Source organism: Phalacrocorax aristotelis, chromosome 3, assembly GCF_949628215.1.
Source record: "Phalacrocorax aristotelis chromosome 3, bGulAri2.1, whole genome shotgun sequence".
Classification (NCBI taxonomy): Eukaryota; Metazoa; Chordata; class Aves; order Suliformes; family Phalacrocoracidae; genus Phalacrocorax; species Phalacrocorax aristotelis.
The window spans coordinates 119,603,676-119,615,794 of NC_134278.1; the positions used below are offsets into that span (position 1 = coordinate 119,603,676).

Below are 12,119 nucleotides of genomic sequence, written 5' to 3' on the forward strand. Positions count from 1 at the left end.
ACCTCAAATGCAGCCTTTTGCAAACCCATTTCAGTTGGTCTTTGGGAATTCAGCTCAATTCAGCTCACTCAAGCCAGTCCGGCTGCTGAGGGTGTGCTCATATGAGCAGGTCTACTGGCAGATTAGAAGAGGCAGTTTGTAGCATTGAGTGTAAACTGCAGTATGAGTGCATCATATGCAGCCTGATTTAGGCCTAAGTCTGAGGTGATTCTGGAGGATCCTGGAGAGAATGATTGTGGCTGCTGGAGTTCCGCAGCTCCTTTTCTTTTTAAGTAACAGAAGTGCCCAGATACAGACTCCATGTACAATGGTAAAGGGATTCTCCAGTTCTGAGCGTTTCCAGTAAGACGGGCCAGAACATCTGCCTGCCCTATTTCAGACGTCCAGTATTTGGACAAGAAATCAAAGGTGCTTTTCGTGAAAAATAATCATAAGGGACTAATCATTAAAGAATAACTTTTTGAAGAAACTTTGTCATTGGTGGCACAGAGAGCTGTGTACAATTTCAGTACTCTGGAAGGATTAGAGGGCCGTCTGTATAGCTCTTGTTTGGCCTCAGCTCGCAGTATTATCCCAGCCCCGCACACTGTGTGCAAAGGTAGTCGCTGGCTCTGGAGGAAGGTAGGCACTAGAAACAAAGAAGAAAAGGAGGATGTTTCTAAACTCGAACCTGTTGAGATAAAAACAGGTTAGCAAGTAGTTGGGTTTCAACAGCACCGGTCAGTCACTAGAGAAAAGAACAAGACAAGACCTTAGATGCATTCTTGTACAAAAGGGGAAATGGAGTCAAGAAAGGAAGGAAGTGTTGCTGGAATGAGATGAATGTCCAAAGAGAAATAAGAAAACCTACTTCCCAGTTGTAGGAAGGAGGGGTGTTTTCTGAAGTACTGGGAGAGTAACATATCAAGTTTAGTTTGTGGACGGAGTATCAGTGGTCACTGTCTTCTTGACTGAAATGACACATCACACTTCTTGTTTTGTTGGGAAGAAGACTTCAGACCTCCTGTGCGTTTGAAGCCTTGGTAGCGTTCTTTAGTTAGGTGACTGTCCTAGATGAAATGCGTAAAGGCTCGCTTCAAAGTCATGTGAGCATTTTAAAAGAAATGAAGCCGAGTGCAACAGGGAAGTGTTCCCTCTGTCTGTTTTTGTAGGCTTTGTGGAAGACTCAAATGCTGACTGCCTTCCCCTTCCTGAGGATGGTCACTCGGCATTCGAAGCTGCTGAGGCTGCTACTTTTGGGACTGCAAGTGAAAGGTAAGCTTATAGCACAGGTACATCTCTGGGCTCACGCGACATGCAAGTGCTGGCTTTCCTGTGTTTGAAAACTCTGATTTTGACCTGGTCTTGGTTCTTTCCTGTGTTCTTCCATAGAACAGCTTTTCTGTTCATTTCTGTCTGCGAACAGAACTAATTTGGCTTGACTATAAGTCGGATGGACCCGCTGCCAGTTTGAGCCTGTTTTTTCCTCAAATCATTGCAGACCCCAGAGCATGGTGATAAAGCATGGTGATAAAGATTTCTTCATTGAACAGGCTATATAAACCTTTTTACAGTTTGAGGGTTATTCCTCAGGACAGATACTGTGAACATAGGCCCTGCTTTTGTCTGAAAATGGTGTAGCTAAACATCACACCTGAGATTCCCCTAACGTTAGCGGGTTCATCTGGGGGTTTGGATACTTCCTGGCAGCATTTTGTCCACTTACTTTCTATATGTGCTGTGTGTGCTCGACTAGCATCTATTTGTTTCTGGGAAGGGAAGCAGTTTTCTCACCAGATACTTTAGAAGCTGCAAATGCTGAGTACTAAAGAGAGAACATAACCCTTAATTTCCAGGGGCAGCTGATACAAACTGGTACAAACTTCTGTTTGGTTTGTCCTAAACCTCCAATATAGCAGTTGCACTCTTCCTACAGAAGCCAAATGACACATCATTCTTTAATACGACTCTGTTGTTAGGTTATTATCTAGCGTTAGACAGCTGGGAAGAATGGCAAGTACTGAATTCATTGCATAAAAATGACTGTAGCTAGGTTGGTAAAGGAATTCCTGACTTTTCTTCGTTGTTTCTGTTTTGGAACTTGAAGACTTTACAGTGAGAAAGTGATCTGTGAAGCTCTTCAATGATGACGAATTTCTCTCTTTCTATCCATGAAGTGAAACAAACGGCCAGGAGTGGAAAATGTCCTCTGCACCAGAAGAAGCAGCCACACCAGCTGTAACAAATCCGCAGCGTTCTGAGTCCCCGGAGGCAGACAGCCAACGTATGTACAGTATGTTGGAGATGTTACGTGAGCTGAGGCAGCCGAGTAATTAAAGTCCTGAAGTACAATGTGTAGTTTGCCGTACCGCTACAGGTCTCTCAGATGGAAGTAGTACTAGCGTGTTTCTGCTAACTGTAATTAAACTCAAAGAAAGTCCCTGTAGAGCAATGCATAGTGAATGTTCCTCCTCTTGATAAAGCTATTGAGAAAACTGGTAGATTTTCCAATATTAGAAGGAGACATCAGTGTTTGTTTTAATGTTGTGCACCACTAGTAATTTGTGAGCTATGGGATCTGCTGCTTGAGTTACTACCTTAAAAGAGGATGCATGCTTGGTGTTCAGGCTGTGAAGAATAACTAGCTATCAGTGTGCCCTTCCAGCCGCCCTTTGCTCTGCTGTTGTTTCTCTCCATGGACTTGCCAGCTGATTTTCCCCTTCCTGTTGTAAATTTATTGTGGGGCTGCCTCCACTACCAGATAGGTAGTTCTGGCTTCTAGTTTTGGAGAAAGCCCAATAGGCGTGGCAGGATGGAGAGCTGTATTGTTGGCCCCTGCTCCCTCTCTTACTACCTGTGTCCTCTTTATAGCAGTTAGGTTAAAACGATATAAATCTCTTCCAGGTGTGATAAGCATCCTTGAGAGTGAGGATGTGGTCAGTACTCCTTCAGGAAATCACCTGGAGGGGAAGTGTGTGGATTTACCTAAAGAACATAACCTAGAAGCAGCTGAAGCTGAAGAAAATGTTGCTTTTCCACAGGAAGAAAGAACTGTTTCCAACAATCTTCCTAAAACTGACGACTTTAATGTAAGTAAACTATTTTCCCATTTTCTACAAAATAGGAGACACGTTGCAGATTGAGGACGGTCCTGCCGTACCGACAGTCAGAAGGCACACAGAAATGTCTCAAGTGTTTCTGCTTCTGATACACCTGGTCCTTACTGATTTACATGTGAACATGTGTTTTTGGCTCGCCTGCCTTCACTGAGTTTAGGACAAAGTACCACTGCTTTCTTGTTTGCAGATTTGTAAGCACAAAAGGAGAGTTTATGCAGACTAGTATCTCTTGAATTTAGTTTTGAAGCACGGCCCGTTGCTACGATGGGATGCGTTAGCGACTTCTGGCAAGGCAGGAGGCAAGCAAATAAGCAGATTGCATGGAGGCTCCTGTTGAGTGGCTTCTTCCTTCTGCCGTCGTTGGCTAGCACTACAACTTAGAGGGTTGGGCAAAGGTCTTTACACAGGGAATAAATTGTCTTGGCCACCCGGGTCACTTGAAATAAGTAACAGATACTACTTTTGTTCTCAACAAAAAAGCCTGAGACTGTCACGTGGATCCAGCAGGGAAGAAGAATTGCTCAGTACAGGGAACTACAAAACCTGGGATGGAGGTATTTAGAATGCACGTGTTGTCTCCTGCAATCCAAGCGATTGCTTAAGGCGCAGCGTTGAGTTGTCGGATGTGACGCCTGGCCAGTGCGACCAAGTGTTGCGGTCACAACTGTCATGGCTGAAACTTTAAGCTTTGGGGGCATAACTGTGTTTTGCCCTGTTAGATGCTCTTAGATGCCGAGTCAGGCACCCTGTGTGGGTTTGTAGTCAGCACTGCAGTGAGACGATTACAGCCAGGTGTGTATACAGCTTGCATTGTGAAATGCTCAGTGTGTTCGCGGGTGGTGGCCAGTCGTTAGCCATGACCAGAAACCTCACAGACGGAGCATGTGATTGCATACACGGAATGCTCTGTTCTCTGTCCCTTACGCGCATAAGCTTTTATCTGTAGAAGGGAGTATGCTGTATGTTTCTAAGTTTACATTCAGCGGTGATCTGAAAGGAGGAGCAACATTTCACCATGGAGCTCAGTTTCAGGCTAGTCTGTTTGGTAATTAATAGTGCATTAACAGACATTTTTTAACTTTAGGTTATTGAAGATGGTGCGGTTAAGGCACAAAGCTCCGAGGAAGCACCTGAAACGTCACCCTTTAGTGAACTACATCCGTCAGGCAATCTTCGATACAGCTACGATACTATAGAGCGACGTTTTGCGTGTGATTTGCCTGACAGTAGAGAGAGCGAATGTGATGCAGCTGAGGGAGATGGAGAGCTTTTCATATCTCAGAGTAACTTTACTTTAGTCTTGGAAGGAGAAGAAGGTGAAGCGGAGATAGGAGACCCTTCCTTAGTAGATGCCTCTAAACCGGCTGGCACGACAGCAGAGGAAAAACCTGTGGACGATTTAGGAAATACTGAAAAGGAAGAACACGCTACAAACTCAGTGTCCACTGTAACTAGTGACCAGGAGTCTCAAAACATTGCCGAGTCACTCCCGTATGTGCCTGAACCCATTAAGGTAGCTATTGCTGAGAACTTACTGGATGTAATCAAAGACACAAGAAGTAAAGAGTTTACATCTGAGGTTGTAGAACAATCAATTCATGAAACCATAGGTAAAAAGGTAACTCGATTCCAGAAGGCAAAAGCCCCCTTAACAACTGTGCCAGAAGGAGTGGAAGAGGAACCCGGCATACATCAAGCAGAGTATGTCACCACTCCTCGAACGCGCGCAAGGGGTCAACTGAGTAGAAGTCTAAGTATTCCATTGGCGGGCGATCAGCAGCTACGGAAGACAGACAAACCAGTTTTGTTTGGACTGTCTCCTCGGAGAAGTACCAGGCGAACAAAGGAAGCACCTGAGACTTCTAGTCTTCAGAGAGAAGGAAATGCTCAAGAGGGGCAACTGCCTGTGACCCCTGCTACTCCCAGGAGAGGGAGGAAGCCTAAAGTGGCTAATTTAGTAAAAGTAGAAAGTAGCCAATCCGATGGGCAAAGATTGTCCGTCAGCGCGCAGTCCGTAGCCGTTCCTCCAAGAAGAGGATTAAGGAGAGCAAAGGAAGCTGCATCTGAACTCTTGGAAGAGGCTACTGAGGGAACTTCTCCTGCTGAAGGTAGCGTTACTGGTTCTGCTACTTCCAGAAGGACTAGAGGAGGAAAAAGCTCAGCAGGAGATGAAGAAACTGGCCAGGCTGACACTCATCATAGGATAAAAACAGCAGTCAGCCCCAGCAGAAGTGCAAGAAAACTGAAAAGTGTTAATTTACAGCTTACTGAGAATACTGTCAAGGATCAGGAGGTGCAGCCTCATGACCAACTCCTTTTACCCGTGCCAACTACAAGAGGCAGAAGAAGAAAGATAAGTTTGTCAGAAGTTTCTGAAACTTCTGACCTTGATCTGTCTAAATCATTGCTTCCTCAAACAGAATTCAAACTTGCTCTCACTCCTAGAAGAAGTGCTAGGAGGGGGACACAAAGTCTCTTGGCAAACACAGAATCTACCTCTGCTCAGGAAGACGTACACGCGGGTGGGAAAGGGGAAGTCCTTGATACTCCTAAGAGAAGAACAAGAAGAGTTCCACAGGCTAAACCAGGAAAAATGGATACTCATGAGCAAACGCCTGCACAGCCCAACGAGGGATCGGCCACACCCAGGAGTACAGCGAGGACGGGGCGTCGGGGCAGGAAGAGACAATTGATACTGGAGCAGAGCACAGGGGAGGAGGCCTTTCCCCCAGGACCTGATGGCACGCCTCTGCTGCTTGAAGACATAAACCCATCAGGACACAATGAAAGATCAAGAACTTGGACAGACCGTGTTACAAGAACCACATCCCGCAAAACTGCCACGCACCAGAAGCCCTCTCTTGAGGAACAGGAGTCCTTCGTTTTCTCTCCTCCTCTGACAAAGCTGACGCAGAAATTTAAAGGTAGGTGCCTTGTGGGCGTGCACAAAATAGGGCATATGGCTTTCTTGTAAACTACACAAAACAGACTGCAAGGATGGCTTTAAGTATTGTGAAGAATGTAAGCATGCAAAATTTAAAAATGTGGAAAGAGGAAATTCATCTTTTCTCTGAACTCTACGTGACTGGCTGACTAGTTGTGGTGGAAACAGAGGAGGAGGCTGGTCTAAGTAGAGTGAAATGAAATTTAATCTGAATTCTTTGCATGAGATTAATTTCTGTCAGTTTCAAAAACTGGAGGGTATCTGTTAATACCTGATAGCCATCCCTTTCCCCCACTACAGGAGAAGTAAAGGAGACCTGCTTCCAAATTCTGTTCAGTTTTTAACTTGAAAGGAGCTGCATCGCACAACAAACGCTACAGCTCTTTAATTATGTGATTGTTCTTTTGTGAGCATATACTTAGTGAAGTTTCTGCACATAGCTTTACTTTTATTAGACTGTGATTGTTTTTGAGTTGTGTAAGGACAGTTGATGCCTCTTGAGCATAATATCTTTGATTATGTAAGTGCAGGTGAAATCACTGCACTGGCTCATTTTTCTTGCACGACCTCCTGTAGAAGAAGGGATTCCAAGAGGCAGTTATTAGGGGAAAAGTATCTCCACATGGAGTGTTTTTATAAACCTGACTGGACCTTTTCTTTCAGGAAGATATTGTGCTCTTGATTATCAGCTATAATTTAATGTCACTGTCCTTTCTGTGTAACGTATGTGCATGTTAACGATACATTGTCATTTTAGCTGGAAAAGCAGACCATCCTGTGCAGTTGAAGGATTTAGACCCGGACTTGTCTTCTGAATTTGTCTTTTCACCCCCTCTTTTGAGGTCAAGGAGAAAAAATGTGTCTGCCACTTCCCAAAGTGTGAAAGAAGCTGTAAGTAAAAGCTCTAGTTGTCTCATGTCCTTGATTTTTTGCTCTGTGCTGCTTCTTCAAGTCATACTTTGCAATGCCTTGCCGTTTTCTTTGAAAGCGTATCTAAAAAGCTTTAGATCTTAAGAGCTTTAAATTCATCAAGTCAACAATTTGTTCTTTCCTTCCTGAAAACTAGCTGCAAAAATCAGTTCTGAATCTAAGTCAAGAATGACTAAGCATTGCTTTGCCTTTTACAGAAGGCACAGTGGCTTGCTTTAAACTTACTTGGTGTGTTATCTGCTAATTTCCGAATCTGAACTTTTAGGATGGTGCAATAATTTGAGACGGAAGGTTTGTTTTTGCGGAGAGAACTTGTAATGCTTTTGGAAGTAACTTTGTCAGGACTTCCTGAAAGAAACGTTCATTTGTATTCTGTAGAAGTGTAAGAACTTGTGCATGAGCAACGTTTTTGTTTCCTTAACCCAGGAGCTTCCAACTAAAGAGGAAGAGGATACCAAATCCATAGAGCCTGTGGGAAAGCAAAAACTGAAGAGAGGTAGAACTGCAAAATCAAAAATGAAGAAAGCCAGCAAGTATGAAATTCTATTTGACCGCTTCCTCGCGTTCCTTTATTGCGGTGCTGATTCAGCTGTTAGCCACCTGACTTCCTCTTCCTCACTCGGCTGTGCAATTCCGCTCTGACTTTACAAGCCTTTCCAGCTCGCTGGCCTAAGGCACCTTTTCCCCCGCTTAATGGTTTAGTTTTCTAACGGAAGCAGAAGAGGGAGGGGGTGGAAAAGGGCAAGTGGATACTACTTTTTGCAACAACGGCGTGCTCTTATATTGTCTTATTCTGTCACGTGAAACCGCGCTCTTGTGGTCTTTAGTTCCCCATACAAGGTAGGAGGGGGTCAGAAAATGAGTAAAGAGAACCTTTTGTTTCCAGACATGTTTTCTGGTTCCTTCTGGGAAACTCTTTGAGGCATTTGCCTCTCAAAAGCTGAGGTGGCGGGGCTCTAAAAGCTCATATGAATGTGACTGAGAATGCTTGGGAAGGTCTGGTGAGGAATGAATGCGAAAGGAAGCTTACTTAGGTACCTTTTCTGCCTTGGTCCTGTTTGCAAAGAAACCGACAGATGATTCTTTGGCGTTGACTTTGTAGTTCCACGGGTTTATTCCCCCCTCTACTAAATACCGCCAGTCATAAAAAAATGAATTTGATACTTCTGTTTCTTTTCAGAACCCCACGACTGGAAGGTTCTTGGTCACCTCCACCAGTGGAAATAAAAGTCATCTCTCCTTTAGGAAGTCCAGTGGATGGAACAAAAAGCAAACAGAAAGAAACCGCAGAGGCGGCGGAGAGGACTGTACGAAAGACCAAAAAAAGACTGTCAAATTTCCCAAAGCCAGCTGTGCGCCGGAAGATGCTGTAACAGTTTTTTAGGTTTCTAACGTACACCACTCTTTGTAAAGTCATCAGAATTGTGTCCATTAGTAAAAAGAAAAACTCATCTAATTTGGAAGAGATAATTTATATAAATTATTGTAAAATTTCATAAACAAATGGTCTTCAATAGGTAACTCCATACGGAGTGGAATTCCTTCAGCCAAATGCAGTTTTCTATTTTATATTAAGACTTCATACATTTATATGATCTGTAAATACAGCTTATTTTAGGAATGTTGAATAAAAATGTATACTTCACAATACGCTCACTGTCTGATAGCTTTTTGAGGGAATAGTGGCTTGAATGGCCTGTATCGCTCAGAAATGTTACTGTTGGTTTGCAAGAGTTGCTGACCCTGAAAAGTGAGGCCAAAAGCTTCTCAAGCTTTTTAAAAGTTTGCTTAGAACTCCTGTAACAAGTAAACACTTGAAACGTACTAGTTGGAATTCTATAAATGGTGTTTGACCGTCTGGCTCAAATAATCGGCCTCACACTACAAACTGGTAACTCCTTCCATTCACGGTTACGTTGTACTGTATCGAAGTCAGAATGTAAACAGTTGTATTTTAAGTTGTGCAATATTTTTTTTGTATCTGTTTGTCTTAAACTTTGGCAAAGCTGCTCTTTAGTTCGTAAAACTACGTCACACCTCAGATGTTTCACTGCTTTTTACCATTTGTTGTCAGCAAAAAATTAACTGGGCAGAGGGCGTGATGGTTACAATAGCATATCAAATTTAAAGGGATACTGCCCACATGCTTTGACATTTGAGCCACAATTATTTTCATAAGGTTAATAGGAATGCTACTGTAATGGAAATAGTTATTTTCTGTCAACGTATCTTGCAATATTTGAAGGCTGCATGTCACAGCGCTGAAAACCTGAGGTAAAGCTAACACAACAGTCTGGAAAAGGTACAAAATGTACAGAATTCTTAGTCACAAACCATATTTTTGGATAATTGTTTCATGAATAATCTTGGATTCTGGAGTAAATGTCCCTATAAAGCTTCCATTTGTAAAAATAAATTTTAAAAACCCTATTCTTTTAAAAGCAGACACGGAAGTACTATTTTGATGTGCAGTCTTTTAGACAATGGATTATTTTTATGTATGTTAATTTATATATGGATGCAACTTTGCAGACTACAGAATGGTGGAACCTGACATTAAACTTTTCAATTAGTAAAAACTACTAGAGTTACTCTAAGAAATAATTTATTGCTTAACTAATATCCTGTACTTAATGGATGAATGTATAAACTACGGATTAAGCTTGTAGAAGAAGTTTCTTCTGGGGCCATGGTTTTTCTGTCTCAGAACAGGTCATTCTAGAGAAGCAGTTGCATGCACTTGGATAGTTTTCTCCTTGGGAGTGCTGATGGCTGAATGAAAGCTTAAAAAGCGCCAAATGTTGACAGTGTCAAAGTGGCCCTTTGAGTGAGACCTTTCAGTCAGGTTAGGAATTATTACTCTCAATATTTTGCACTTGAACTACAATACAAATTGGGTCAAAGAGGAAAGGGGCGGGGGGGGGGAGTTCTAGCAATATTGGTTTTCTTAATTGGCATTGAACAAAAAAATGCAGTGAAGAGCTTAGAAAATGGGGCAAAAGATCAAAGTTTCAAAACCGGAAAAGAAAATGGATGTCAAATCTGAATAGAGGTGTTGTGTAGTGCACAAGAGTATTTACGAAATGCTCCAATTCCTGATCAAGTAGAATTGACCTGTGAAATGCCAGTGAAGATTGCTTAATAGGATTTTAACGTGTTTCTGTCATTTATACTGACAGTATATTTTTTGTATTAAAATAAATTAGAAGAGATGAAAACATGATACTAGCTAACCTTACTGATAATCCGTAGTAATTTTTAGCCCCTTTATTTTATAACCAGCTTAGCTGAAGTATCCTCATTGGGCAGTGCTTTGGAGGAAAAAAAGGAAGCAATAGTAATTACACGAAAATTGGCTTGAGATTTAATAACTTAAAGGTTTGTGATAGTCTAGCAATTTTTTACACTAAATGCATTTTAATCCAGTTATAGGTTAAAATGTTTTCCTCCATTTTTTTCTTCAGCTACTTAGATTCAGTGCGTGTTTCTCGGGTGCTGACCAGTTTCCCCAAGGAGCAGTTTAAAAAGAATAGAGGAGTGTAAGCATAATGCATAACAAGGAATGGGATTTCAGAAAGTTAAGGGACAGAGAAGGAGAGAGAAGCCAAAAGAGGCACCGGGAATATTTATTTAGAGCCTGAGAAAAGGAAAAGAAGCTAGCGAACTGCGTCACGATGGCAGCTCAAAGGTGGGTTTATGATGAAGTGGAGAAAAGAGGTTTCACTTGAGGTTTCTGTGTAGGCTTGCTGCAAGTATGTAAAGGATAGAGTGGACAAGATCATGTCATCAAGGGTAAGAGAGATCCAGCGCATGAGCAGCGCTTCTTAACGGTGAGGATGAATTGGGAAGGAGACGACGGCCTTTTAGAAGATTACAATGGCTTGGGGGCGAGTGGCTGAGCAGGCTAGGAGTCTTAACAGAGACCTGCAGGTGTTTGCACCTGCATCTGAGGGGAAGATAATATTCCTGGTGCCAAAGGAGGGCGTGAGGGGCCTGTGTAAGGAAAAGGGGTGATGCATCATGGTCGTGGCTGCATGCAGAAAGCTCTAGGGGCGTAGAGCAGAAATGCTCTTGCGAGCAACGTGAGAACTTCCCAGGAGCTACTCAGTCCCGTTCATCACCAAGCACAGCAATTCTGAAGCTTTTCTATAGGACATTGAATCGTTGGAGGGTTGGTTCGTTGTTTTTCTCCCCTTAAAGAAGAGCTGGGGTTTCTCAAGAGTGTTTTGATGCATTTGCTTTGACCTAATGGCAGATGGCTAAAAGCGGGAGCTAAATTGTGCAAAGGTACACCTTTGGGGCTGTAACCCCTGAGAAAATCCCATTGGAAGGCTGACTCTCTTGGGGTAGTAGACTCTCCCCTTTCAGAAAGAATAAAAATAGGTGTCATGGCAGATTTTATTTCCAGGAAACCCCTCGTAGGAGATACTGATGAAGGAAGAATGAATATCAATAAGATTAAGGGCTGTTGTTAGGAGGGAATTTGTCAAGAAAGGCAGTGTTTCAGTAGAAGTGGCTCCCTGAGTCAGAGAGTTAAAAATATTTGTAAGGCTCTCTTTCTTCAGATGTTTAGAAGCTATGGTTGATGAAAGTATTCATTCCAGGTTATAACATGAAGGAGAATTAAAGCAAATCCATTTTACTTTTGATAGCCACTTGATGCTTCAGGCGTTAAATAATTCACATTGACTTCGTTTATTTGCCTTAATATGTGTACGTGCCCAGTGCGCAAATAAGGCCGCAGATAACAAAGCGGTTGCACCCTCCATCAGCGCTTCCTCTCATGGAAGATTATGCTCAGGGTTGTCAGCGCAATAAATTTATTTGCTGCAATTTCATCACTTCCCATGTAACCAGCCATAAATAGCCTAGTTGTTGATTTCTGGTGGGTAGAAGCAAGCTATAGGCTGAAGGCAATCCATAGTTTCTCGTGAGTTGTTAGGCAATGCTTGTAACCTCTTGGTCTAAGCCAGTCTGAAAATACTGGGAAAGGACAGAATTTCAAGTAATAGGATAGCGTTTGTTCCTTACTTGTCGGTACTTTTGTCTTCTGTGCAAAGCTCCCAGGTTTCGATCCCAGGAATGCTTTTTTCACCAAGGTTGCCAAGATGATGAGTCTCTTTGATATGCTTGGAGATACATGCACT

At 42.7% G+C, this 12,119-nt stretch overlaps 1 protein-coding gene across 1 annotated transcript in view; it reads left to right on the top strand.

The window, feature by feature from the left end:
• The window catches only part of LOC142055411 (protein ELYS-like), a 45,732-nt gene extending 36,178 nt beyond the window's left edge, over window positions 1–9,554 (top strand). Inside the window, exons 30-36 of the mRNA XM_075089346.1 lie at window positions 1,152–1,254; window positions 2,157–2,263; window positions 2,884–3,068; window positions 4,183–6,022; window positions 6,800–6,933; window positions 7,399–7,505; window positions 8,153–9,554. Coding sequence (XP_074945447.1) covers window positions 1,152–1,254; window positions 2,157–2,263; window positions 2,884–3,068; window positions 4,183–6,022; window positions 6,800–6,933; window positions 7,399–7,505; window positions 8,153–8,345 — 2,669 coding nt within the window. The 3' untranslated portion in view covers window positions 8,346–9,554. The remainder of the gene's footprint in view (window positions 1–1,151; window positions 1,255–2,156; window positions 2,264–2,883; window positions 3,069–4,182; window positions 6,023–6,799; window positions 6,934–7,398; window positions 7,506–8,152) is intronic.
• The last annotated feature ends 2,565 nt before the right edge of the window (window positions 9,555–12,119 follow it).